The sequence below is a fragment of the Thermobia domestica genome, chromosome 2, assembly GCF_964235325.1.
Source record: "Thermobia domestica chromosome 2, izTheDome1.hap1.1, whole genome shotgun sequence".
Classification (NCBI taxonomy): domain Eukaryota; kingdom Metazoa; phylum Arthropoda; class Insecta; order Zygentoma; family Lepismatidae; genus Thermobia; species Thermobia domestica.
The window spans coordinates 370,412,609-370,440,487 of record NC_137455.1 but is presented as its reverse complement, the minus strand read 5'-3'; the positions used below and the strand labels follow the sequence as shown (position 1 = coordinate 370,440,487).

General features: G+C 35.7%; 1 protein-coding gene across 1 annotated transcript; it reads left to right on the top strand.

Moving 5' to 3' along the window:
- LOC145679899 (synaptic vesicle glycoprotein 2C-like) lies at positions 1 to 27,147 on the top strand. The gene is made up of 9 exons (XM_081750410.1): positions 1 to 129; positions 2,260 to 2,422; positions 6,063 to 6,184; positions 7,963 to 8,201; positions 9,071 to 9,255; positions 11,110 to 11,372; positions 17,929 to 18,088; positions 23,193 to 23,320; positions 26,990 to 27,147. The coding sequence occupies exons 1-9, from the start codon at positions 84 to 86 to the stop codon at positions 27,043 to 27,045; spliced, it is 1,362 nt and encodes a 453-aa protein (XP_081606536.1). The 5' UTR covers positions 1 to 83; the 3' UTR covers positions 27,046 to 27,147.
- Positions 27,148 to 27,879: the final 732 nt, after the last annotated feature.

The window sequence follows — 27,879 nt, the reverse complement described above, 5'->3', positions numbered from 1 at the left end:
TATGCGGAGCTGTGTACTTCAACAGTGCAATAGGAATCACTATTCTATCGTTTGTATTGCCATCAGCACAATGCGACTTCAGGATGGCGTCAGAAGATAAAGGATGGCTAAATGCAGCACCTCTTTTAGGTGAGTTATATAGTCTTCCTCATCTATAAATGCAATGATCTTTGATTCTCAGTGTGACTTTTCTCTAAATAATTTCTGAGATATATATATATATATATAAGGTAAACGCGCCTGAATTCGACAGATACCCGAATTCGACATACCTGTGCTTAAATGTGAAATAAGTGTAAGATGTCATCCCTGCAATCGTGCATAGAAGTGGCAACATTATGGGAGTGTCTTTTCTCGTGTCAAAAGCACGGTTACGGTAGATGAGTCATATGTATGGAGAAAAGAAGTACATTGTTGTGTGTGTGACACACCCTTCGAGAAAAAACACATAATCTTAAGGAAAACATAAAACTGCAAGTTATTTTCCAAAGATTTTTATTAAAGTTAGGTTTGATTCAAGCAAATAGTAGTACTTTAATGTTGTAAAGGAGTTTCAATCAGTGCGTTTTGTGTTCTTCTGTGAGGACAAAGGTTGTGATGTGACATGAACGGGGGGTTGTCGAAAACACGAGCCTTTATTCATAATGTGAACCGGATTTCGACAAGGTTGTCGAATTCATGCTCAGTAGTGCAAATATAATTTTAACTGAATATCTAAACGTACAAGTATGTTCAAAGTTTTTCATAGAGTTATTTGTTGCATAATTCTCCGATACTTGTAATCTCAGTTCGACATGGGATGTCGAAATCAGGTTCCAGCGTGTCGAATTGAGGATCATCGAAGTAACTACTCAGTTCAGAAAATTTATGTTGTGTTCTTTTGTCCGTCTGATTATTTCTGCATAATAATAAAACAATATTTGAAGCTGAGAAGAGATTACTATTACTAATATTGCAGACTTAATGTTTTACATGGATGTAATTGAAGGTGTCGATTTCAGGTACCGCAACTGTTGAAACAAGGTGAAGTGTGTCGAATTCGGGTTCCATTGGCGAGTTCCAGTTTCATAAAAATTTCTAACATTAACATTTGAGCCTTGAAGTGACTTTTAGTATTAGTAGGGACTGTACAGTTCAAGGAAAAAAAATGGCTAACACCGACCAATATTATGGCCACAATAGGCGATTGATTTTTAGAAAAGTCCTTAACCTGTCGAAATCCGGTGCGTTTACCTTATATATATATATATATATATATATATATATATATATATATATATATATATATATATATATATATATATATATATATAGGTTCTTAGTCATAAGCGCCGGCGAAAATAAAATATTAGGGGGGGAGTACTCAAGGTTGTCCACGAGACAGTGTTTTACGAATACAGAGATGTATTAGTCGGGGTATACTTTCGGGGTAGTCTTTCCTGCACCACTGTTCGTTTTTCTTCCCCCCCCCCCCGTCCCGAACTAAAATAAAGTGCTATTACAGTACATGTTGCTTAACCCAACGTACACCAAGGTGGGTTAGAAACTGCACACTTTTATTAGGATAAGAATTTGTATGGATGTTTCTTTAGTATCATGTCATAACTTAAGTTCTGTGTCGAAAAGAATATAAATTTTAATTTCGGGCATTCAATATTTCTTATTTCTAGAAAATAACCCAAAATTAAAAAAAAAAATATATATAATGGTGGACATAAAACACCCTCCCTTGGTGTAACGTGTTACCATCATGTGCATCAGGTTATATCCAGTTAAAGTTGAAGATTGACACTAGGCGTCGCTACGGGTACAGTTGACGCAAAGTGTCATACCTTAAACGGAAAAGACTTTCTGGTTTTAGAGTAATAATATTAAAAGTGGAATCCTACGTACAGCAAGGGTGTTACGCGTAACACCGCACACCAAGGAAGAATTAAAAAGTATCTGTCACATAAATAATTATTTTCTGTCCCAGAAAATGTAATATTAGTCTCCATTATGTACTAACTATAAAGCTGAAGGCACAAAATAGAGAAACATATTACATTTTCTGATTTATGTGGTGGACATTTTTAAACTGTCCCTTGGTGTGCAGCGTTACGCGTAATCCTTTGGTGTACGTAGGGTTAAACAAATCCAATCTTCCTTTCGTTTTTAAATCTTAATTTTACAATTCCTGCGAATGAAATATTATTAGTTAAAGAAAAGAAATTAATGAATTTTCGTTGAACTTAATGTTATTACTTTTCCTCCTTACAGGTATGGTTATGGGCTCGTATTTCTGGGGCTCCTTGGCTGACGTAAAAGGACGGAAGTGGCTTCTTTTCGGAGCTCTAATGTTGGATGCAGTATGTGGTTTCGCATCGAGTATTTCCCAGTATTTTGGGTTATTCCTCATCTTCAGATTTTTCAATGGGTTTGCGTAAGTCATTGTCAACATTATTTAACAAGAAACTTAACCATTTAGTAACTTTTAAGGAATGTGGTTTACCAAAGCTCAATTACGTACACTCATGTCCAAAATGATTGCCGCATATCTATAACTGTCTTCTTGTAAGAATATAATTTAATAATGATGTTGTAGGGCACTTGTAATACTGATACTATGTTTATAATCGGAAAATGTATACTTGTGGTAAATTTCATAGAAAAAGAATCATAAATACGAAACTTAGAATGAGTAAAACAAAATGTTGCTAAATGGAGAAGAAAGTTTTGTTTTCGTTTTATTGTTCTTATTTACTGCTCTTTTGACATGAAATTTGCCACATACATGTCTTGGCCGATTATACGCATATTACGAGACATTATAAGAAATTCCGGGCGAATTCGTTATCAAATTATATTCGTAGAACAACATAGTTGTAGACATGCGACAATAATTTTGGACATGAGTGTACATTTATAGTCTGTCCATGTATCCGTCCGTCCGAGTGACAATGAATCTCGAGAAATACTTGACAGATCACCATTAATTTTAGCTCCTATGTAGAGGTTCAAAGGCTAAGAACAGAGTTTGTTTGAGAAGGTGATATTTAAACCGGAAGTGGTAGAAATAAGCCATTTCCGGTTTAGCGTTCATAATTATAGAGCAAGAACTGTTATAAATAGCGAGAAACTGTTTTCTACAATCGTTTAAGCGTCCTAAGAATAAATTTTGTCTCCATTTTTAGCTTTCTAGATGAAAATTACCGAGCAAAGTTGCTCAAGTGGTAGGGCGTTGGCTTTGCATTCGGGAGGTCGTGGGTTTGATTCCCGCTGCTGATGATCCTGACTGGGGTTTTCCAGGTCATACTTCAGTTCTACTAGACAAATGCCGGGATGGTACCTACTAAACAGGCCCTGGCCCAAACTTACCCAAATTCTTTCCATTGTTTTGTTGTTAGGTATCCAGTATAAAATGGCTTCTGATCTGTACTGTATCTGGTGATTGTTAAATAAATAAATAAATCCGGGAATAATAGGGATTTGTTACTACTCTTCAAATTTCATATATGTCCTGCAATTGATAGTTAAATAGAAACTTTCCATATACTGTTAGGTTTACTAAATAGGCCTAACTACACATTAACATTCTCATATATAAATTATATATCAATACTGCAAATAAATCATTAACAAAATGTACCACTGGACACGTACTTTAATAACAAATATGATTTTCACTCAATATATCAATATAAACACACACACAAAATTTGGACAATATAAACAAATATTTCGTACCTTCTTGCAAAAGTCATATCAACGAATATAACATGCAGAGTCAATACAATTCTTTCTACTTTTAATCAGTTTCATATTACCAATACTAACGCAATTTAGTACATCTTGCTAATCTCCCAACAGGATTCACTACAACTGTTGGTTTCATAGATGTACAGAGCCAAAAGGATAAGTGACAGCCATTTTGCTATCAATGTTAGCGTTCAATTTATCTCTTAAGCCTCTATTCAAACCGAAAGTGGCTGCAAAATCAGAAATAAACTATTTCCTATTTTAACGCTAATCGCTTTAGAGTAAAAACTGTAGTCAGAGAACGGATCTGAAAGATTCTTGCGGCAGGCACGTAGCCAAGGAAAGGGTCCGGAGGGTCCGGACTCCCCCCTCCTTCGAGACAAGAAATGAAAAAAATAAGGAAGGATGAAAAAACGAAATGAGAAAAAGAAGGATCGTGTTAAAAATTTTAAAAAATCAGGAAGCTTTTGGTTATTCTTTCTTATGAGGAGGTTTGTATTACTTGAAATACATGGTGGCGAGGTGAGCGAGATATCCTGGAAGAGTCAGGGAATTTGAAATTTTTAGAAAAGTTACGAAATTCTCAGAATTTCTAGAAGAGTTACGGAATATTCAGAATTTCTACTACTAGTCAGGGGGATTTCAAGGGAGATTTCAAGCTTCCGAAAGTATAGTACCGTTGTGTAACAACGTGGACATTTTTTTATCATAAATTTTCGTCATCGCATCCTTGCAGTATCAAACATGTTATTTCAAAAACAATTTTCTACTGCTCCTTTAACCTGTCATTTGAACAGACAGTAGTTGACGGAATAATGAAAACAAAAATTTATGTGGAAAGAAAGTTCTATTAATATTTGATTCAACAGAGAAAGGAACGCAGATATTGTAAAATATTTTACAAGGCATTATTGAGTATGTACTTTTTATAATTGTGAATATGTACTTTTATAATAATTGGGGTCATAATGAAAGAAAAATTGTTATATTTGAATAAACAGAGGAAGGATGTAAATATTGTAAAACCTTTTTCAGCACTTTTTTTTAAAAATTATTTTACTCGAGATTTCTCATTGTTATTAAAATACTTACCAACATATCCTCATTTTATTGTCTTAACAAACCAATATATGTTGATAGTAAAGTAATTTAGATTCATCGAGCTCCTGGGCATTCAGAATTTCATGTCACTTCCCCCCCCCCCCCGCTACGAAATCCTGGCTGAACGAACCAATATATGTTCCAGTAAAATAGTTTAGAATGATCGAGCCTCTGTTGTGATGACCACAGTATTTCATGTCACGGACCCTCCCCTTCACGAAATCCTGGCTACGTGCCTGCTTGCGGGTAGTTGTGGAAGACATTATTTTCTTTGTCATCGGGCTTTTGCAACACTGATGGCTGTGCCGATGAAGAAGCAAATGACCCTTCGCCTCCCTGGATCTGTTTGATTGTAATAGATGGCGAGAAACGCTTCTCTGCAATCAATTAAGCGTTTTAAGAATAAATTCCATCTTCACTGTAATCTCTCAACTAAAACCGGAAGTGGTACAATCAACTACTTCACGTTGATCACTATATCAACGTTGATCGCTGCAGAGTAAAAATGGTAATTGATAGCGAGAAGTGGTTTTCTGGAATCAATTAAGCACCCCAAGAATAATCTTAACTTCTATCCCTACTAAAACTGGAAGTGGTAGAGATCTAGTATCACTTCTGATTTCAATATTAAGGCAATGTCATGCCAAAGAAATCAAACACACGTGTTGTACACGTCACAGGGCTACTTGTTTTATTACTATTTGAATGAGATTTAGTGTTTATAGTGTTGGTGTGAATCATAAATACAATTAAGGAAGTAGCTTCGATATTGAGTCGCAGACTTTATATCATGGAAGCGACCACAGAATCTGAGAGGACTTAATCATAGCAAAGAAGTCTAAAAACGTTGTAATTGGGCACATCGGAAAGTTGGATCATAATATTGGGTGCTTCGGCCGAGAACAAAAATGCCTATAGGATTTGGCAAGAATACACATAACTTTGTTCCTGTTTGCTGTAGACTCAGTTAAGTCTCTGATATTCCCTGGTATTATACATAAGGTATTAAAACCTTTATTGATGAATTAATGACAATTTTAAAATTACATATAAATATCACTGATAAGAAAATTGATACATATCAATCAATGTTTGAACATTATGTTAATTTAACTTCGTCTGACAATCAATGCGTTTACTTCTAAAATCACGCCTTGAAAACTAGTGGTAGAGAAATATCCATAGAATCCCCATTAATAATTATTTTTAATCTTACTTTTCAGTGTGTCAGGAGCCACAAGTATTGTATTTCCATATTTGGGAGAATTTCAACCTGCAAGGCTGAAAAGTACAGTTCTATGTTGGTTGCAGATGTTTTGGACTGCAGGAATTATAGCTTTACCAGGTATTTATAATTTATATAAAGACTATGTAACAGAAAGAACAAATTCTGAAATAACTGTAATGTTATTGGAGAATCAAAGTGTATGGAAGATTCTGATTTTGACATTACTGTAATGATCATACAAATGGGAAATAGGAAATGAACTAGATAACTGGGCCTAACGAAGGATGTGATTTCAACCAAACACCCCAGATCTCTCTACATGCAGACAGAAAGGATATCTACGAAGGGCAGTAAAAAGACCCCGGATGTAACTAATTATCACCACACTTTCAAAATAGGCTCCTTGAGAACACACACACTTGTTTCACCGCAACTGCCATTGCTGGAAACCACGCTGAAAGTTCTGTTTTGGAATGTTCCGAACTACAGCCGTCGCCTTGGTTTGGATGGCTTCTACGGTGACAAAACTGTTACCTTTGAGGCCCTTTTTGATCCAGGGAAAAAGCCAGAAATCCGCTGTTGCTAAATCCGGGATGTTCGTTTCTGCGAGCCCTTTTGCCATCGTTCTTCGGAACATACCAAAACAGGGCTTTAACCCGCGTCAGGTACCATGGGGTCAAAATTGACCCCAGTGTTCTTCACGTTCTTCACAGTGCTGTAACTTTTAATACATTCGAAATTGCTTCTAGCCTTTTTGCTTTTTTTTTTGTATTTTCACTTTGGTTTCAGACAGGAATTATGCTTACTACAGAGTTGTGCTCGGGTTTACCTAATGAAGGATATTTGTTAGTATAAGTGTTTGGGGTCAAAATTGACCCCATGGTACCTGACGCGGGTTAAGGTGAATCACTAGGTGTTCTCTGTGCTATGTTAAACACTGCTTGAGTAGTACGGCATTGCCAGAGAGTGTCGAGTGTTTACTGATTCTAGATAATAAAGGGAGTAATCATGGAATTCTGCTTAGATACTTACTGGAGAAATTATTTATCGACCCTTACCGTAATTCCCCTTCTCGAACTGCAACCCTAGAATCCAGGAATTTTCTTATTGTGACTACTACAGTAAACGTACAAATTTGACATTCCCGCATTATGGCGCTCTGCGCAAATTTCGTCTCAAAATCTATTTCCTTAAATGTAAATTAATATTTAAATAAAATATCAAACATAACACGAAAAACAGTCAAACAATATATCTATTTCGTAATAAGATAGTTATTTTAAAATAATTTACACATACAAATAAACATTTCGTATAACTGAACACTTTTAATAAAATCTTACAGCAAGTGCCATCTTGTGTGCTCATTGTAAAACGAATTAAATATTTTCTTTTATTTGTTACATTTTTCGATATCAGGAGAGAGAACCAAATGAATCAGGGTCTTGTGATGTAGCTGAAATAATACTCTATCTTATAGTACAATATTAATAATATGTAACGTTTCATTGCGCAGTAGTTAAGGCAATGAGCTAAAATATCTACTGACTTCCGGGTGGTGATCCACCTTAAGCATTGTTTCCAGCAATGGCAGGAGGGTGTAACAAGTGTTTGTGTTCTCAACAAGCCTATCTTGAAGATGATTAAGTTCCTATATTCTTTTAATATAGTTACAACGAAATTCCGGGAACTTTTTCATTGCCCTTCGTATTAACCACAGGGATAGGTTATTTCTGTCTGTATTTATTATAAAAACATGTTCAATGTATCTTTCTAGGAGTTAAGTCATAGCTAAATATTACGCTTATTTCGATTTGATAGTAATATTGAATTCATCAACCACTAGGGAGTTCATGAAACTGTATCTACAACTTCTTTCTTAACTATTTTTTCAGGACTTGCATGGCTTGTTATTCCTCAAGATTGGAGTTATCAATCTGCGATTTTTATGTTCAAATCCTGGAATGCGTTTGTAGCTGTTTGTGCTGTTCCATCATTAGTGATTGCCGTGTGTCTTGCGTTCCTCCCAGAGACACCAAAGTTTCTGATGGACAGTGGACAATATTCAGCAGCTCTTATGGTCTTCAAGAGGATCTACAGTATTAATACGGGAAATCCTGCAGATTGGTATCCAGTAAGTTTTCTTGTTTTCTTTAAGATTATTTTCTTAGTACTTTGATACAGATAGTTTATTTAAAAAAAAAAAATAAAGTCCGTATTTTGTGCCTTGTGAACTTTGAATTAATAATTATATTAACGTATCTTTTTATAACATATTTATCACGTTAAAACTTTATAATCCACTTCAAATATCTTCACTTGCAAGTCTCAACTAAGTATCTAACCTCCTGGACGAAGTTCAAAGAGCTGGCATCGTAATTTCGAACTTTAAGTTAAGAGAAATGTGGTAAACACATCGCTTGTTCCACGAAACGGGACATCTTAAAAAGAGTGTTCTGTTTTTTTAAGTATCTCCACAATTTTCGTCACACGATATATGAACTGTAACTGTAAGCACCATATTGTTGTAACAAATGGTCACATATCCAAGCACTGACAAAATAGTCCATTGTACAGACAAATTATACGGCACATTCACTAATGTTGATCACCTGCTTCGCTGGATTGAAATAAAAACTTTAAATACACAACTCCTTACGTCATGTGTTTGGTAAAAATGACAGTAAAAATTAAATATCATTGTTGTGGACTACATTTGGATGTAAACGTCATCGGAACTGTCACTCTTCATCTCAGCGACCCCTCCTCCTGATAATTGCTGAATATTATGAATATCGAGAATATAATAAAGATTCAAAGTATATTTATGTGTTAGTTACTCCTTCGTTGAAGATTCTAGTGGTTGAACTATAAAACCGTATAAAATCTTTCGACATTACGTGACTTTATAGTTCTGAACATTTAAACTTAATACATTGTATTGACTAGTTGAGCGGGAACTGAGAAAAAGAGTAATTTATATGTTATTATTATTTATTTTAGATTAAAAATCTCCAGAAGGACGTACCAGTCGACAAAAATTCAAATTTTGGACATTGCAAAAAGCGTGAGAAGGCAGCATGTTCGTTGTTAGCAGATATTTGGACACAAAGCAAAGGGTTGTTCAAGTATCCAATGATAAAATGGACCGTACTTACATGCACAATACAATTTGGTTTGATGACAAGGTAAGATCACATAATTGAAATCTATTTATAAATAGTTTGAATTGTCCTAGAAATGGATTTTTTAAAATTAGATTACTCTTTGAAACACTACCTTTCGTTTCAAGAAATTTTGCCGCAATCGCTTACTCAGTTTCTATGATATGTATTTATAAACAGTAGAAAAAGTTTTGAACATTGAGTGGGATTCTCAGTAGTATATAAGAGTACTTCCGTAAGTGTCGCCTAAATGGCTCCACATCAGTTATTAAAATGGCGACCCTAACAGGATCATTTTCTGTCAGATCAAAGTCACTCTTACATTACTGTATTTACATTATAGGCAAGGTAGGTAACTCTCCATGACAATGTGGATGAAATTTTGTTTCGCTTTTTCAGCTGAAAGATAATTTCTTCGTAGAATGTTACTCTTCTGAAGTTATAATTTTTAAAACATTGTGGAAAGGTCTTTCAATAACAGATTATGAAGGTATTTTAGAGGAAATATAAATATTACAAGTTTTAAAACTGATGGTCATATGCTACGCATTTGAGGTACAATATTTCAGTTCAAGAAGGTTGGTTGATTCGAATCAAAGTAAGCATCCGTTTTACTTGTATCTGTAAGACATCGATTTGTGATTAACTTGCAATCCACTCTCTTTAGACTTTCATAGAGAAACGAATCAGGATCTCCTGCACCAATAGTAAAGCTCTCACTTTAGGTGCAATTGTTTTACGAGTAGGTTCAAAATCAGCCCATGGAAACTACTGGTGGACGATATTTATAAGTTTTCTAAGAGATGTTTCTTATCCTTCCACATCAACTAATTTTATCAGTCATTATTCAACAGTACTTATCACCTATCTGTTTGTACGCGTATCCAGAGACGGAGTGGGTCGTTGATGAAATGAGTCAAGATTTCTGAGTGGGTCAGTGGTACGTGAGTCAACAAGATGTGGCCCACTCCGACCCACTAACCTACTCTGCTCAGTGCATTGTAGACAGCATTTTCTGAACACTGGGGAATTTGTCTACGTTTTACTTGCAAGGCCTCAATTTTTCTTCCTTTTTCGTTTGTTGCTATTTAGTTATCTGAGCTGAGTCTTGTAAGTGAAAATAGTTCTTCAGGTACTTTTGGGTATTTATAATTATACTAATTGCAGTAGAACTTTCGAGACAATCGAATTTTACATTGTTTTATTTTTTCTTGACGTTGTCCTTGATTTGAGCCTTTCAAATTTCATCCTGTTTCCCTGTGAAAAGTAACTAATTCAATATGGACATAATTATAATGATAATTAAATTGAAATCCATCGTAATATGGCGCATGACAAACACTTAATCATTTTATATCTAAAGGTATTGTGACAGCGGTGCTTGAGCGATTAACCATAGAAATGCTCAGTGGTAAAGCGCTTACCTCAGGCTATGCAAATTTGTGGTGCACATCATAATGTCTGTGGGTTTACTGTGTTCTTTAGTTCCCTTCCAGATTATTATTTCATGAATTCTTTCACAATTATTCACTCTCATAAATTACCAATGTCCTTTAAACAAAAGCGTGTAATCGTGGAACATAAAAATTAAATATTTCATTTTCATCGTTCCGAGTCGTGGCTTGGATCACATTTGAAGCTATATACGCAGTCTTATCTCAAAACGTAAGCCTTCAACCAAACAATTGATATGCTTCTATTATTTGCTAATGTACGTTTTTCGAAAAGAAAGTTAAGATAAAACCGTATGGAAAACGGATCTAATACTACAGGAGTGTAGAAATTTAAGACTTCTATGAGTTATGTCCAAAGCTGTTCCTAAGAAACCATAAGATTTAACAAAAACCACTGTGTTTAACATTCCTTTTCTTTTTTCAGCTATTATACACTGATGTTGTGGTTTCCTGAACTGTTTAAGCGATTTGACGCATTCTATCAACAATATCCAAACAGAACGGCTTCCGTGTGTGAGGTGGCTTCCATTGTGTTGAAGAATACGACTGACATTCAGGAGATGTTCTGTGCTGACAGCATTGAAAATTCTGTTTATCGGAACACACTGATTGTAGGATTAGCTTCGATACCTCCCAGTATTTGGCTTCCTTTATGTGTCAATAAGCTTGGCATAAAATTCTTCTTAGGTATGTATATTACTTGTAGTAATTATAATCATTAGTACCACCCTCTTTCTTCTCCTACTACTACTAGTACCAGTACTAAGTTTATTCAATCAATTAATGGCAGGTCACTTGTTTCCAATTCAGAAGCATGTCCTCTTGGTTTTGATGTAAGAGTAATGCCCTTTGTCACACACCAATTACCTTCTAATTCTCCTTGTCTTTACTTCTTTTGACACCCATATAAGCAATGCTAATTTCAGGATGCTGCGTTGGATGTGTGCAGTGACGCGGAAGGACAAAATTAAGAATGAAGTGATCCTTGGAACAGTAAAGGTGAAAGGTAAAGGTAGTAGAAACTGCAAGAAAGTAGACTGGGATCGTTTGAGTATTAAGAAAACCTTTGTAATACATAGTTCCAAGAATGGATGCTATAGAACTGAATGAAGAAACTAGCCTGAGCCCGACCAAAGAAGTGCATTAAGAACCACATGGTGCAGTGGAGTGTCACAGTGAATATGACACAAGATAGAAACAGGTGGAGGACAACTATCCAACATGTCGATCCCTGCTAACTGGGAGAAAAAGGCTTAGAAGATTTATTTCAGGAAGTGGTCTGGAAGAAAATTCTCCCTCTATTGCTATAAACAGTAGTGTACGCAAGAATTTATTTCGGGAGGGATCCAAACTTAATATAAGGGTATTTTATATTAAAATTCCTAAAATTGTCCCTCAAATTAGGCTAAATTTACACAAAAGTAGAAATTTCGGGTGGGTCCGGACCCCAGGACCAACCCCCTGCGTACGTCCCTGGCTATAAAATTCCCCGAGAAGACATAGCTCTGTTTATGCTCAACGTGGGTTTACTAGTATATTCAGACACACAAAGGGAACATAATTAAATTGCCATTCCTGCTGAGACGAGGTACAAAACCTCCCCACTATTAACCACAAAAAGGGGAAAATTCTTCTTAATCGCTTGGAGAAAATCAATCAACCTCCTTCCTTGCCAGCCATAAGTTCAGATAACAACACGTGTATATTCCGTTAGCATTGTAAATTTTCAAGTTCTAAGGCCGCGTTTCCATTTTACATGAATCTTGTAGCTGTCATAAAAGAAATCTTGCAACCAGATCTTTCTATTTACTGTTTACACATTACAACTTTCTGAAAACAAGAAAGGTATCTCCATCCATGCAGCACTACACTCTAGGGAACAAATAGTGAACTTCCTCATTAAAAACGTGTATTTTGGCACGCTTTCCCTTCCTGTCCAAAAAATTCCGTTGTTTCGGAAGCAGCGAAACTGATTTTTTTTTTCTTTCTCAGCGGGAGGGCGATAGCAGATAGCAAGCAAGACGACCCAGAAAAGTTGCACATAGTTTAACTCCTAGCAAGATGAAAAAAAAATGTTGTATTTCCCTTTCAATACTATGTTTACATAGAGAAATAGTATAGGGTTTTAAGATTTTTTTATGACAGCTACATAATTCATGTAAAATTGAAACACGGTCTAAAATTTGCTGTACTTTGAAAGCACAGAAATAAACAAACAAACAAACAAACAACTATTACAACAACAACAACAACAACTACTACAACAACAACTACTACTACTACTACTACTACTACTACTACTACTACTACTACTACTACTACTACTCCTCTCTTCTGATGGAAAACAAATGTGAATGAATAATAAGAGTGAAACATAAGAGGAAAAATTCGAACAAAATAGCTTTAAGCAAACAACAGGCCTGCCTTTTGCTTAAAGTATCTGAATCGACACCACGGCCACCTATTCTGAACTCAACGACATGAACTTGAAGAATTTTAAATTTGATATATACGTATTTTTAACATCATTTGTAGGAGATACTCTTAACTACAACGGATGCTTTAGGACAGTGATTCTCAACCGGTGTGTCGTACAGTAGAACGTTTGAGGTAAACGTGACAATGAAAGTGAAAAATAAATGAAAATAATACAATATAGATTTTAAAAAAGAGAGCATATAAAGTTTCCAAAGGCCTAAAACTATTTATTTTCAAGAGATGCTTAAGATAAGACACTAGTAATTAGTCAGGGTGTCTATCGGTCACGAAAAAGTCACGAAATCAGAAAACGGTCATGAAAGTCACGAAAAAGTCACGAAATTTAGCTTTTGGGTCACGATATTTTTAAACTGTGCAAATGTAAGTACAGAATAAAAACATTTTTCTATAAAACGTCAAAATTCACCACCAAAAATGTCTGTGGTCGGCTTTAGACGCTACCAAATCGCAAGCAAAATACCTTTGTATCGCATGGATGAAAATTCGGCCTAATTCGCACCCAAATTCGCTCTTGAAAATGTTAAACAATTTTATGATTTGGTAAAGAAAAGGTCACGAAATTTCATTTTGGAATTTTAATAGACACCCTGTTAGTGAGAATCTGTCGCAGTCTTGCTAAACACGTATATTAATGTTCCGCGAATACACTTAACAAAGGATATTATGCCATACCCTGTCCCTAAAAAATCGAGAGAGACTGCTTTAGGATCCTCATATATTAAACAGAACTACGTGAAAGAAAGATTTGGAATGATATATTCGGCTGAGTGAGAGTCCGAATTCAACGTTCTGTCAAATGTACCGCCAACAGCTAGGAAAGTGGAAGAACATGGATTAAAAAGAAAAAGGAAAATATACGATATTTGGTTTCGAATAGAATGAAGTTCCTCATAGCGTAATTACTGGTAAATGAATGACATGAAAATATTAAAGAACGGAACACTAAAAAGAGCTAACGTCCACATTCATCATTCCGTCGAATGTACCCGTCAAAAGCTCAAAGGACTGAAAAAAAATCTTGAATACATTTGTGCAGCCAAAGTGAAGCATAAAGTCCCGACCTCTGAAGATATAAAGCCTCGGTCGTGTATTTGAGGAACAAGGGTGAGGTCGTGTTTTGATAAATGTTACATTAGGGAATTATAACTTACGTGTTATGCTCGGACTCTGGCAAAACTTGGCTCGATTCCGAATTTTAAATAGTACGGTGGAGTACCGAAAATTCGGCCTAATGTAGACCGAAGGGTGACCGAGTTTGTGAAAATGCCGGGTTATCGGGAATGGGGGTCAAAAAAGAATAAGTAAGACTGTTTCCTCAGAAAATACAGTACTGTAGTGTACAGCACCCACACACTTTGAAACAACTCTGAACAATACAGTACACTCACTCCCATCGAGTTACGCAACGCGGTTAAGAAATCGACTAATCTTGCCAAGGTTGCAGGTAGACTGAACGGCTGAGCGCGCGCTGGCGTCAGACATGGTGGTGAAGTGGGAGTGTGACGCGAAAATAATAATAATAATAATAATAATAATAATAATAATAATAATAATAATAATAATAATAATAATAATAATAATGATGATGATGATGATGATGATGATGATGATGATGATGATGATGATGAAGAAGAAGAAGAAGAGACCCACGCACAAGGGGAAATGACCTTGAACGAGTCTGCGCGCGCGGTTTTTTTCGCCCTGATAGTGTGTTGCCGAGTCATCCTCGAGTGCGAGGTTATAGAATGCCGAGTTTTAGGGACTCTACAGTATACTAATTCTATTAATAAATGCTACATACTATTACGTAGTACACAATATTGTATTGTTAGTAGTAATAATAAATACTCGAAAAATACTTCGAGAGTTGATCTTTCATGTTAAGTAAACGAAAATGATTTTTTATAATAAACACGAGTCAAAAACTTCAGACGGCGGTTTGATTTTCCACCGAGGAGACATATAACATAAAATAGAAATTTAAATGTATTAAATATAGTCTTTAAATTCTGTACTATTTTTTAAGAATTACAGGGTGGCGCTGAGCCAACTGACACATTTCAAACTTGAATATTGCACAGGCATAATAAGTTATTGGTTGGCGGGATGGAAACCGAAAGAGGAAAGAACACGTTATATGGTCAGTCGCAATGGGGCATTGGAGTACAGAACATTGTGTTACCTCAGTCCGTAGTTATTACGAAACTGTCTGTACCAGAAGTGCAACGGTTTTTTTTTTTTTTTTTATCAGACGAAACTTTAATGTCGGTGTCTGCACGTTCTCATTCTTTCCACATTCTTAGAAGATCTCATTCCCTCCACATTCTTAGTTCTCATTCCCTCCACATTCTTAGAAGTTCGCACTGTTCTTGGAGCTCTGTTTCACATCCAATACATTACCAGTCTCTTCAAACCAAGGATGTATCTTCACTCCAAGGCCAAGTCGACCAACATTAAAGCCCCGCAATTCTGGCACAGACTTCGTTTCGTAATTACTACGAACTGAGGTAACACAATGTTCTGTGTTCCATTGCGACTGACCATATAACGTTCTTTCCTCTTTCTTTTCCTAGTCAGCCAACTAATGTAAGTTATTACGCTTGCGCAAGTTTGAAATGTATCAGTCGGGTCGGCGCCATCCTGTATATGTATACGTATTTATTTGCAGTGGTATACAAATCATTAAAAATAAGACTTAAATCGAAAAATGTTATTACAGACTGTAAGACAAATAATCAACTTAGTAGTGCAACATATTTACTATATAAAAAAACTTACTAATACAACATATTTACTGAATTTAATAGTACAACATGTTTACTACCACCTGGAAGACTTAATTAGTGCAGGTTGTAATAATTTAAACAGTTGTATCTGTTTAAACTTGGTAAAGCCATTTATCTGTTTAAATTAGGTAAATTCACTTAATTTAAAGCATGTTACTATTTGCTTTCGATGTGTTGTGTGTACTTGATTGTCTGAGGTACTATTGCTGATGATACTCAACTGTTGCTATTAATTATTGTGAAGAATTGCATAATTATAACCTTCGATTTTAATCCATCTTCTTGATAACTCTGCTAAATCTAAGTTCCATGCCTAAATAATATTTCATACGCTAAAGTTTAACCAAAATAATTACGAAAAACCCTCTTCCAAAATTTGAGACATTCTAATTTAACTAGCTTGATTTTACATCCAATGTGTTCCAAAAATAAGGAACGGTTACTAAGGGGAAACATTGAAATAACTGATCGGTATATATATCTGTGTATGAACTATGATAATTACAATCACAACTACACCATTTGGATCTTCGTTCCAATGGTTATAACATTACATGTTCCCTTCAGAATGTGTCCCATCAATGGTCTTTGCCTGATTTCTATTTATCTACGGTTACACGGAATGCTTCTCCCAGAAGTGGAAGCATGACCACTGACACTGCATGACAAATTCGATCTTTGAGGTTCTCAAAGGTATTGATGTACGTACCGGTATATGCGATATGTTGTAGACGTGTAGTTGGAAAAGTCCTCTCACAAAAATGAGGTAAAGTTTAGTGCCCTCACTGCTCATGATTTTTCAAGCTATCCAGCAATTTGAAAACACTTAGTTGAAATAATCCCATACAGTGTAATGAAGAGGAGCACCATCCTGCTGAAACAACCGTGTTAAGGATATCATGTTCAAGTTGAGGTTACATGAATTCGGTTAGATTATCCAGATAACGCAGTTTCTTAACCAATGGTCCATAGACTTTTCTCTGTGTGATACCCATTTTAAGTTGACTTCGGAACTATCTCATACGTGTTCAATAAAGTCCACTTATAGTTTGTCGCTCCAAATGCAATAATTTTGCTGGTTGACGTGTCTATTTAAGTGGAGGATAGATTTATTGCCGAAAAGCACATGTTTTATTAATTCGTCGATCAACAGTGTTTCTAACGGATCAATGCACATTCACACACATTCCTCACAAACCTCATTGTACAGGTGATGTACGTTACTCACTGTGGATTTGTAGATGACTAATTTTCGCGCAAGAGAACGTACAGATTTAAAACTGCATTCAGTTGATTCACGTGCTACTTCCACATCTGCTTCGGATATGTCGTTGCTCATCAGTAACCATACCAGTCCATTTGAACTTAACTAGTTTCCATATCGTCTTATTCTCAGATCTGATATTACTTGAAAGGAAATTACGTTGAAGCTCTACGTACAAAACACATGTAGGCAGACATTGCTGAGGGGCATCACATTAAGCAGTGGTCAACATTGCGCGTAGTGATCGCCCTGCAACAAAGGAAGAAGACCTATAGAAAATAGCACGTTCACCAGACAACCATTGTGACTGATGACAACCTTCAGAAAACACAAAGAAGTTAGTTCTTCACACAGCCAGTGAATAAAAGTCCAATTACTTAGTGAAATACATAATATATCCATTATTACATAGTATATTTGGCTCATGTTTCTCCTGCTGGTGGATAGGACGTGGACCCTGGCCAGTACAGTCATTTGATTTAAAGTTATCATATTTCTTAAGGAAGAGGTTTTTGAGGTATAGTAGGTAACATGCTCTCGAATGATACTCCAATCGTATTCTAACATTTCTTTTAAATATTTGGTATACACTATATAAATAACTCGAGAGAAGATGGCCTTATTTGTTTTTAATATGCTAAGACTGTGCTGAAGATGTAGTTTAATGATTTTTTTTTGTTTGTTTGTTTTCCAGTATTAAGTTATATTATATCTGGTGCTTGTGCCTTTGGAATGTATTTCGTCGAAAATGCCGACCAAAATCTTGTTCTCTCCTGCATATTTGGAGCATTTACCAATCTCGCTTCCAGTGCCATTTACTGTATTATGGTCGACATATTTCCAACAAGTCTCAGGTAAGGACATCTTTTTTATTTATTAGCTATTGTTACAAGTAGTGTATTTGGGTAACTGTTATAATTGTGTGTCATTGTTAGAAGTACCTGTGTCACTTGTAGGAGTACCTGTGTCACTTGTAGGAGTACCTGTGTCACTTGTAGGAGTATCTGTGTCACTTGTAGAAGTATCTGTGTCACTTGTAGAAGTATCTGTGTCACTTGTAGGAGTATCTGTGTCACTTGTAGGAGTATCTGTCACAGTTAGAAGCATTTGTGTCACCGTAAGAAAGTGCTAGACAGACAATAATACACTCTGCTAGTGTATCTTTTTCACGAATTATAAATGTTTTGCGTTTTCAGATCAAGCAAAATGGTCAATGACAATCAATAGTGATATGTAAAATTGAGTCTCTGTGAATAGATAGCAAAGCTAGTTCATTCAACATATTTTATCTTTTTTTGTTCTTCAAATATGTTTTAATTAGTCTCAGCTTCGAAAAGGTTCGTTCAACCGAAGCTGTAGAGACGGGAAGCACAGCCAGTAATTCAAGTAGTATTTTTATATTTAGAAGGGAATAGTGTTGTGACGAGACGAGAATTCTGGTTGTCTCGTTTCGTCTCGTGCAAAGCATGTCTCGTCTCGTTTCGAAAAGATATGCTCGTCTGAAATAGTTCTGTCTCGTCTCGTGCAAACCATGTCTCATCTCGTGTTTTGTCTTAAAAAGATTTGCTAGTCTCATGTTGTGTCTGGTCTCGTGGCAACCTTAGGTTTTGATTCTATTTGGGTGTTTCCGCACTTTTGGATCACCCTGTATACTGAGCATTATAAAATATATCGTATATTAATACAATATGTTATATTAATGGTTAGGATAATTATTTTGAGTTTATTTAATATTTGAATACTCTTAGCCCTAATGTCTTAATGGACTCTACGTTCCTGTTGTCTCCCTAGCCTCGGTGCATAATTGTGGGACGTTACTAATATATATATTAGAAACACGCTTGTCCTAAAAGGAAATGAAATTGAGTGGTTGAACCGTAACTTTTGACTAAATTCTACGTAATGACTATCTTAGTTCTAATTTAGGGCCTATATTATGCTTGGCATGAAATAATTACATGTGAATTTTATATAAATAAGGAGACACGGTGGTGGTTCAATGGTAGAGCGTTCACGTATGGTGCGTGGAGTCAATGGTTCGGTCCCAGCTCCCGCCAAGTGTACTTTGTGATGGACAAACACAGAGTTAGTGGGTTTTCTCAGGATTTTCCCGTTTCGTCCTACTTTCTTCATTCCACCATTTCATTCATTTCTCATCATTATAGTCTTCTGTAGCTTAGCAGGCATAACTGTGAGACGTAAAACTGAAAGATTTCATTTCGTTTCATGTGTAAGTAATTACAAACTTATTTTCATTTAAGTGAGTGTTAGTAGTGCTTCATGTAGGTTAGCGATAAAGCGGTATGTAGAGGGTGGTCCGGAAGTGGGATTAGTTTCAACAGTATAGTGTTATTTATGGTAGAATGTTATGATAGAACACAGTTACCTTGACGTCTTAAGAGTCTTAAGAGTCATAAACATCGGTATGATCACCACCCATGTCGTAACACAGCTGAATTTTGCGCCAAGTTCTCGCAGATGTTTTGCGGAGATATTCCGAAGTCACGACGGTGAAGGCGTGTTCCACAGCTACTCATAATTCCTGCGTTGTGTGATATCGAGCGTTTCTTACTTGTTGCTTTATGAAACCCCAGAGAGCATTGTCTAGTGTCGTCAGATCGGGACTTCTTGGAGGTCAGGCAAAGGGAGCTGGTGAAGAGATGCACAACCTCTTCCAATCCAGCGGCCAGGATATGTCTGATTCGGGTAATTGCGCACGTGAATCGCGAAGTGTGCGCTGGTGCTCCATTCTGCTGTATCACAACAGTGTCTTTGATATCATTTTCTTCCAGTTGAGGCACCAATCACCACTAAGCATCTCCAGGTAAGAATGTCCATTAACGTTGTCTTCGAAGAAATACAATTAGGGGTATGCTCACTTCCGGACCATGCTGTATATACACAAACATCTGATATTACAGGAACTTGAGAGCTTGACGAATTTTTGAGTAAGCTATTACTAGTAGAGATGCAAAAAAGCCGGCTTTTTTGAATCGATGGTTTTTTTCACATAAAAAGCCGGCTTTTTTGGGAAAAAAACGAGAATTTTGGAAATTTTGGCTTTTTTCATTTTCATGATTTTTCTATCTAAATAGCTTTCTTATAGTATATTCTATACTTAGATAAGAATTCCATGACCTAAATGCCATATTTCGCTCTAAAATTCACCATCAAGATGGATGGAGCACATGTTTTACGAATTAAAGCTAACATGAAGAATGTAGTATTTGAAGGCAATTTTAGAGGCTATTTAACTTTATTTTAACTTTTGAGTTATCGATATTTTTTCTTCTCGATATCATTTCAGTTTGTCGTCTGTTTCATTTGTAAGAGCTTAGTACTCTAGCTTCTAACGCAGAAGTTAAACTTACGTTTTTCTATATATCCGTCAAAGCGTACGTTTTTCAATATATCCGTCTAACCGTACTTCCACATTTCTGTTACACTGTAGCTGTACAACGATTTAGCAATAATTTTCCGGATACAACCTTGAATAGTAATTTATACAAATAATCAGTAGCGGATTTAGAAACGTACTTTGGAACGGGTTTCTCTGTTTCATTTTCTAAAATCTCCTAATTTTATTTGGAAGGAGCTTGAAGTTTATGAGTACAGGCATAACTAATACTGTATTTCGTTTCGTTTATATATTTAGCGATAATCTTCCGGATACAACCTTGAAGATCATTTTATACTGAGAATCAGTGGCGGATTTAGAAAAGTATTTTGGGAGGGTTTTTTCTTATTAATGTTTAGTTTTTCTAAACATTCGTAATTTTTATTTGACGGCAGCTTAAAGTTTATGAGTAAAGGCATAACTAATAGATATTTCGTTTGTTTTCGACATTCCGTAATTTTGGGGAACAGGCTTCAGTCCGAAAGACCGCGCCCCCCCCCCTAACCCTCGCAAAACTGTCACTGCTGGTAATTAGTAATAATAACGATTTAAAAACAATAAGAAATGAAGTCAGCCAACTCACAGTACACACACTATTTTCTACTTCATAGATGGAATGAAGAAAAGTTTTGTCAGAATGGTCGAATGCTGAGTTGAATTCCGGACTTCTCGATAGAAGCGCAAAAGCTCCAGTCAATCGTGTTTGTTGTGCAGTTGTATTTATCTTAACTTAAATATATTCCGTAGTCCTTTTATTTATTTTTTTTTTTGGTATTGGTGGGGTGGGGAGGGTTCCATAATGATATGAAGGGTGTGAGCCAAGAACATGGTAACTAACAAATTTTCAATTGCTGAGTTACGCAGCATCAGATAGGCAGCAACGCATACCGCTTCGTTTAATCCCTCATGTATAGACTTATGTGAAAAATCAGCTTTCCGACTTTCAAAATGGACTGTGCAGCTGAAAATTTCTAATTTCTTAAAATAGTAAAATTATGGGTTACCATGTTCTTATCTCACACCCTTCATGTTCAATCCCTCTTGTTAAAAATACAGAAAACTTGAGGACTGAATAAACCGTGATGGTGCTTATATAAAACTGTAGAATTTCAAGAATATACAAAACCAAAAGCTCTAGGTGTGCAGCCTTTAAGTGTATCATAACAATCTAAGTATTTTTCTTATGTTTTATTTTAATTTTATTTTGTTCCAAAAAGAGGGTATGGAATATTTTGAAGTAAAAATACTACATAGAATTTTGCTACTTATTTGAGTATTTTTTTAAAAGAAGTATTTACTTTTAGGGTTGGCTGGTTTACACCAGCTGTTTTTCTTCTTTTTTAAAAAATAAACAACTGGTTTAAACCGAAAAAAAAAAAAAATAAAAGGTACGAAAAATGCGAATCGTGTGAACTTCATGGTGACGTTTCCATACATCAAACCATCTGCATTACTTTTATTTCCTTTTCACCTTTTAATCAAGGTGTCCCATGTTCAATTCTCGGTCGAACCACAACCCTTCTTTCATGCGTAAACAAAGTAGCGGTTCGGATGTCACTTTAAGCGAAAGTCTTCTCCTTGATAACCTCGGTATTACGTAAGGATGTTAAGCCTGAACATACGAAACGAAACTAAATTGTATATTTCTGCATGCCTGAATGCCTGTTGTTTTATAAAGAAGCCAAGGTTGCTTAAATATACTGATATAAATTGACAAAATTTATCGATTGCCTACGTAGCTTCCAACATTAGCTTGGATTGTACTTTCAATGATATGTACGCACTAAATTTGTAATTTAATACCTCAGTTTTAGCGTACTGATTATGATACGTTGACCTTTAAATTTTACATGCAAAGCAATAACAGGATTTTTTCCGTTATTGTTTTACATTTAGAGTAATGACGGGATTTTCCCGATGGCTAGGATGGGAGTTTCTCAATTTAAGAAATTTACTATCCGGACTTCTTTAAGCTTATGTGACCTTTTCCAGCATAACCCCGTTGTTGCATAGTAACACCAAGGCGAAACAAACTTATTTCTGTCAATATGTAATATAAATACATAAAGCAAAATATCTAAACCCAAAAAAAACCTGGTTTAAACCAAAAAAGCCTAGTTTAAACTCCCCCCCAAAAACGGGTTTTTGGCATTTTCAAAAACAATCATGGCTCTTGCCAACCCTGCTTACTTTTGTATGTAGGAGGTTAAAAAAAAATCTTATTATATACATTGGTTAATCCTTTGGAATTCATAATGTAAATATGTTGAGAAGTAAAACTGTTTGAAATATCTTTTCGAAATTCATGGTTTATTTTCGAGGTTTTATATTATTATCGGCATCAACCTCTAATTAAGTGACTTTTTGTGTTGTAGAGAAGCGAAACAAAATCTGGTTTATCAATTTAAAGCAGAATTTTCAAAAAAGCCCAAAATTTCCCAAGCAAAAAAGCGAAGCAGAAAAAACCGAGTTTTTTTCCAAAAAAGCAGTTTTTTTTCCGAGCCCTTGCATCTCTAATTACTAGTATATATGTACTATGTTCATATTGCACTTTGTTTCAGGGTAATGGCAGTGGCACTTTCTCTGATCTTTGGACGAGGTGGAGCGTTACTAGGGAACGTGGTATTTGGTTTCCTCATTGACTTAAATTGCGTCGTCCCTATGTTTTTATTTGGAGCCATGCTTATAGGTAAGTTGAATAAAAACAATTTCATGATATTAATGTAACCAAGCTTCTTGTAATTAATAATTGTCAAATTTATAAAATATGCAGAGGGACACGAGACTGAAGACAAAATATTTTGAAAACCATATTAAGCAAAAGAAACAAATTCAGAAAGGAAGATATGAGGAATTCCTTTATCCATATGATATCCAGGCAGGGGCGTACGGTGGCTCAGTAATAAAGTCTGGTGTGTGAAGTCCCTCGTTCGATTCTCGGCCAAGTAAGTTTGTGGTGGACAGCATCGTGACCGTGGGTTTTCTCGAGCTACTCTCGTGTCCTCCACTTTCTCATTCCACCAATTCTTCCATCATCATTAGCTTGTCTTTATCATTGTTTACCTTAGCCTAAAGGGCATAAAATCGTCGGACGTCAAACTGAGAGATTTCATTTCATTTTTTAAATCCAGGCAATATCATTGTCCATATGCCATACTTCCACTGGGAGATCCCGTGATCAGTCCATAGTGTATCAGTACCATTATTATTTGGCTTTCTAGACATCAGTTCACTGCCTTTAACTGCTTCTTCAATTCTCTCAATTCTGGTCTTCACCAAAACGCAAATTTGGGTTTGCACTAAAAGCATATCAGCTAGGTTTTCTTTTCCTTTTGACAATTTTGTTGGATAAATAAAACAGACATCAAAATCGAGAAGTGGTGAAGAGTAAGAAAAATACCAGAATGTTTTTTTTAAATAATCATAATAACGTACTAAACTTGATGATCATAACTGTAAATATTTTTTCTAAGCCTAAACTACACTTTCAAACGAAGTAATCGAAAAAAAAAAAAAAAAAGACCTCTGTGGGCTCATTTCATATCAGTTTACGTCAATGCAACGAAAGTTGTTTTAGTTTGCAATATTTAATATCACATACATAGCCTATTGATTTTTTGAGATGAAATCAGTGACGAAAATTTCCATTTTAGAATTATCTATCCTCCACATTTTTTTTTCTTGACAGACTCATCACCCATCGTTACCCACGAACACTTTGCGAAGACTGGTTTGAAATGAGGCCTGATATAAGAGTACTCACGCAACAATTTTTATAGAGCGAATTTCACTAAGGACATATAATTTGAAGTACTCACCAACTACCTCTGTAAAACCTGTTGCAGAAGTACCGCAAGATTCTGAAACATGGATATTTGGATAGGGCACATACTAGTTCTTAAATGAAGTCTTGACCCGACTAGGGTAGGTCCTATAGTATTGGAGCTATTTACCTTTAAAAGTTCATTTTTTCATGTTTTCGGCAGCCTATAACTCCGAAAGGAAGCATTTGTGCATCCAAGTTGGTCTATACTTTTTGTTTTATCTTGGTGTCAGGAATCACCTTCCAAACGTTGTCGGTGTTGTTTTGAAACACCCTGTATACACGGTATATAGTAAATTTTGGGACGAAATGGCGTTAGTAGACCAAATCCCAAATTTTAGATTATGAAAAATGAAAAAAATGAAATGAAATCTTTGAGTTTTACGTCCCACGGTTATGCCGGTTAGGCTAAAGGAGACGGTGATAATGAGAGATGAGTGAAATGGTGGAATGAAGAAAGTGGGAGGAAACGGGAGGACCCCGAGAAAAACCACGAGCACGGTGTTTGTCCACCACAAGGTTCACTTGGCGGGGGCTGGGATCGAACCCGGGACCCCAAGCACCAGAGATGAACGCTCTACCACTGAGCCACCGTGCCCCCCTAATTTTAGATTATGAGTCGCAGCAAGTTAGACAACATTTGACAGCTGAAGCTCTCAGGTGTGTTGCGTCCGAATTCAGAATCAAAAAATGTCAGTTAACAAATCTTCATCACCAGGACAATAATTCGTACGCGCTGATGCTCCGCCAAAGAAGTGTCACAATACACCTGTAGTTATACGGAAAGAGCCAAAAATAGAATTACACTTTTTATAATTGTGCAGTGCATGACACATTTATAGATATTTGTTACAGCCATATTTGTTGAGTACTGTCTATGTATATTCACTTAATACTTTACTTTTTTTTTTTAATACAGTGTAATCTCCTAAGTGCTCAAATTGACCTTCAACATTGCAGCATACTTTGAACATTTCCACAATATTATGGTATAGGTCTACAATACGTCACAAAATCTTATCTGCATCAGTTTCAATATTTCTGAGATATTTTTTAAAAATTTATCTACTGTATGGGGATTTCTCTCGTAAAAGTTGTTTCTTCCTACACCCTCCAAAAGAAACCTATTGGTGTTAAGTGAAGTGAACGTAGTGTCCATTTGATGCTGCTATTTCCGAACCAACCCTGTAGAAAGATATGGTTAACGTAGTTTCTTTTTATTGCTAAGCATAGTGGAGAGATGCTCTGTCTTGGTGAAGAAGAAGAAGAAGAAAAAAACAGTTTGCAGAAGTTAGCTCTAGTACTGAGTTATGGCACTACCCCGTCACGAAACATTTGTAGACAATCTTCCTCATCCACAGTTTCATCAAAGAAAACTGATCCGACAACGCCTCCACTGGACATTGCACACCACACTATGATGTCAGGATGATTCACTTATGAAATGATTGTAACACAAGGATTATCATCTACACAGCACACGCAGTTGTGGCTGTTCACGTGACCTGCTAATTTGAAGCACGTATGATCTTATCAAAAAGTTCTGGCTCCAAACCGATGTGGTCACGCATCAGTTCGCAGAACTGCAATCGGCAATTAGGGTTGTCTTTGAAGAGACCATGTACCAGCCGTAAGCGACAGCAGGACGTGGGTATATATGTTTTTGAACTGTTGACAAACGTTAGTCACTTTCATCTGATAATCTCCAGTCATAGAAGTCTTACGAAGACCAGATATCGATCGGTAAAGTAACTATCGAACTTGTGCTTTTAAATTTATTACTTATGTGATAGGCGTAAAGTTAGGGGCAGAATACTTAAAGCTCCTTGGCATGCTGTGGATACTTGCTTCACATTTTCACTTTTCTAATATTGCTTTACGACCCACTTTCCTCGCTCTTAATTTAAATTATTTGCAATTTCTGTAATTAATAGGTCTAATAATAAAAATCTAAACCGACATATGAGGAAATAGCTTGTAACATTTCTAAAACGTAGATCAACGTTATAGAATACCTATTTGGAATTACTGTTTGAAAAAAAAAATAATCTAAAATGTGAACTAATGCTGAAACAACTATGAGGCTACTTTCGACCCACTTAGTACCTATATAAGTACCAGGCCCGCAACCAGACACAGAAGTTTGGGGGGCCATGAATAAGATAGGGGGGCCAAGTCATTAAAAATTCTCTTACAGATATCTAAATTGTGATTTTTTTTAATTAATAATAGCATTTTGTATTGAGGTCTTGAGGGGCCATGAAAATTTTAGGGGGGACAGGCCCCCCTCTAGTTGCGGGCCTGATAAGTACTAATTATACACTATAGGCTTATTAATATGCGTACATAGTGTAAATTACAGCTGGCAAACTCCAATCTACTAAGAAACATAAAACGTATTGATTGTTATATCAATTAAGGAACCAATAAAAATTATTATGTTCACATTGTAAATGTTACACAATTACAAAAAAGAATATTGTTTTACCATCAAGAGAATAACTAACATATATACTTTGTTTTCCATCTTTACAGGAAGTGGTATTCTGTGCTTGGTATTCCCAAATTCAAAAAATTATTCGGCAAGTTGACAACAACGAATTTGAAACGTACAAATAAACTCTGTGATAAGACTAATATATATAAATATGTATGCTCGAGCAAAGTAGCTCGACAAAGAACGAAACAAAAATGTGGAATTAATAATCCACATGCAAAAAATATATATATTTTAAAAGACTATATGTATACATTATACAAGAGTGCTTATGTATGAACAATTAATCCTAGTAATGTATGTGTCTTATGTATATATATATATTTTTACATAAACTACTACGATAGAGTGTAAAATGCTGTTTTTGATTGTTTTTATGTTGTCAGCATTATTATTATTATTATTAGGTCTGTAACTGTATCTAATAAGGAAAAAATAAAACCTGAAAACTGTACTGCTTTATTTATTTAGTGAATGAATGAATTATGAACAATTTCAAATTCATAAAGTAAGGGATGTGATCGAGAAAGTTTATAAACCTAGAGGAACGAAATTGTTGGATGAAAGCAGGGGTGCCCACAGGCAGGTTTTAGCGCGCAGGTTGTGAGCATGGGATTTTTGGAGTGATACAATGTTTCATTGGAAATGGCACAATCCAACTTTAATTATATCTAATGATGTTTTGAACTTTTTTTATATACAAAAAGTTTCGAAATTCAATAAAATTTCGTTTACAAAGCAAGTTATCTTGACTGTGTGACAGCCAACTCCGGATTCCTCTATTTTTTTTTTGAGCGAGAAATGCGCTGCGTTTTCTCAGGATACTCCTGTTTCCTCCAAGATTCTCATTCCACCAATTCTTCCATCATTCGTTTGTCGTCTCCCTTAGCCTAAAGGGCACAGTCGTGGGAGGTTTAACTGAAAGATT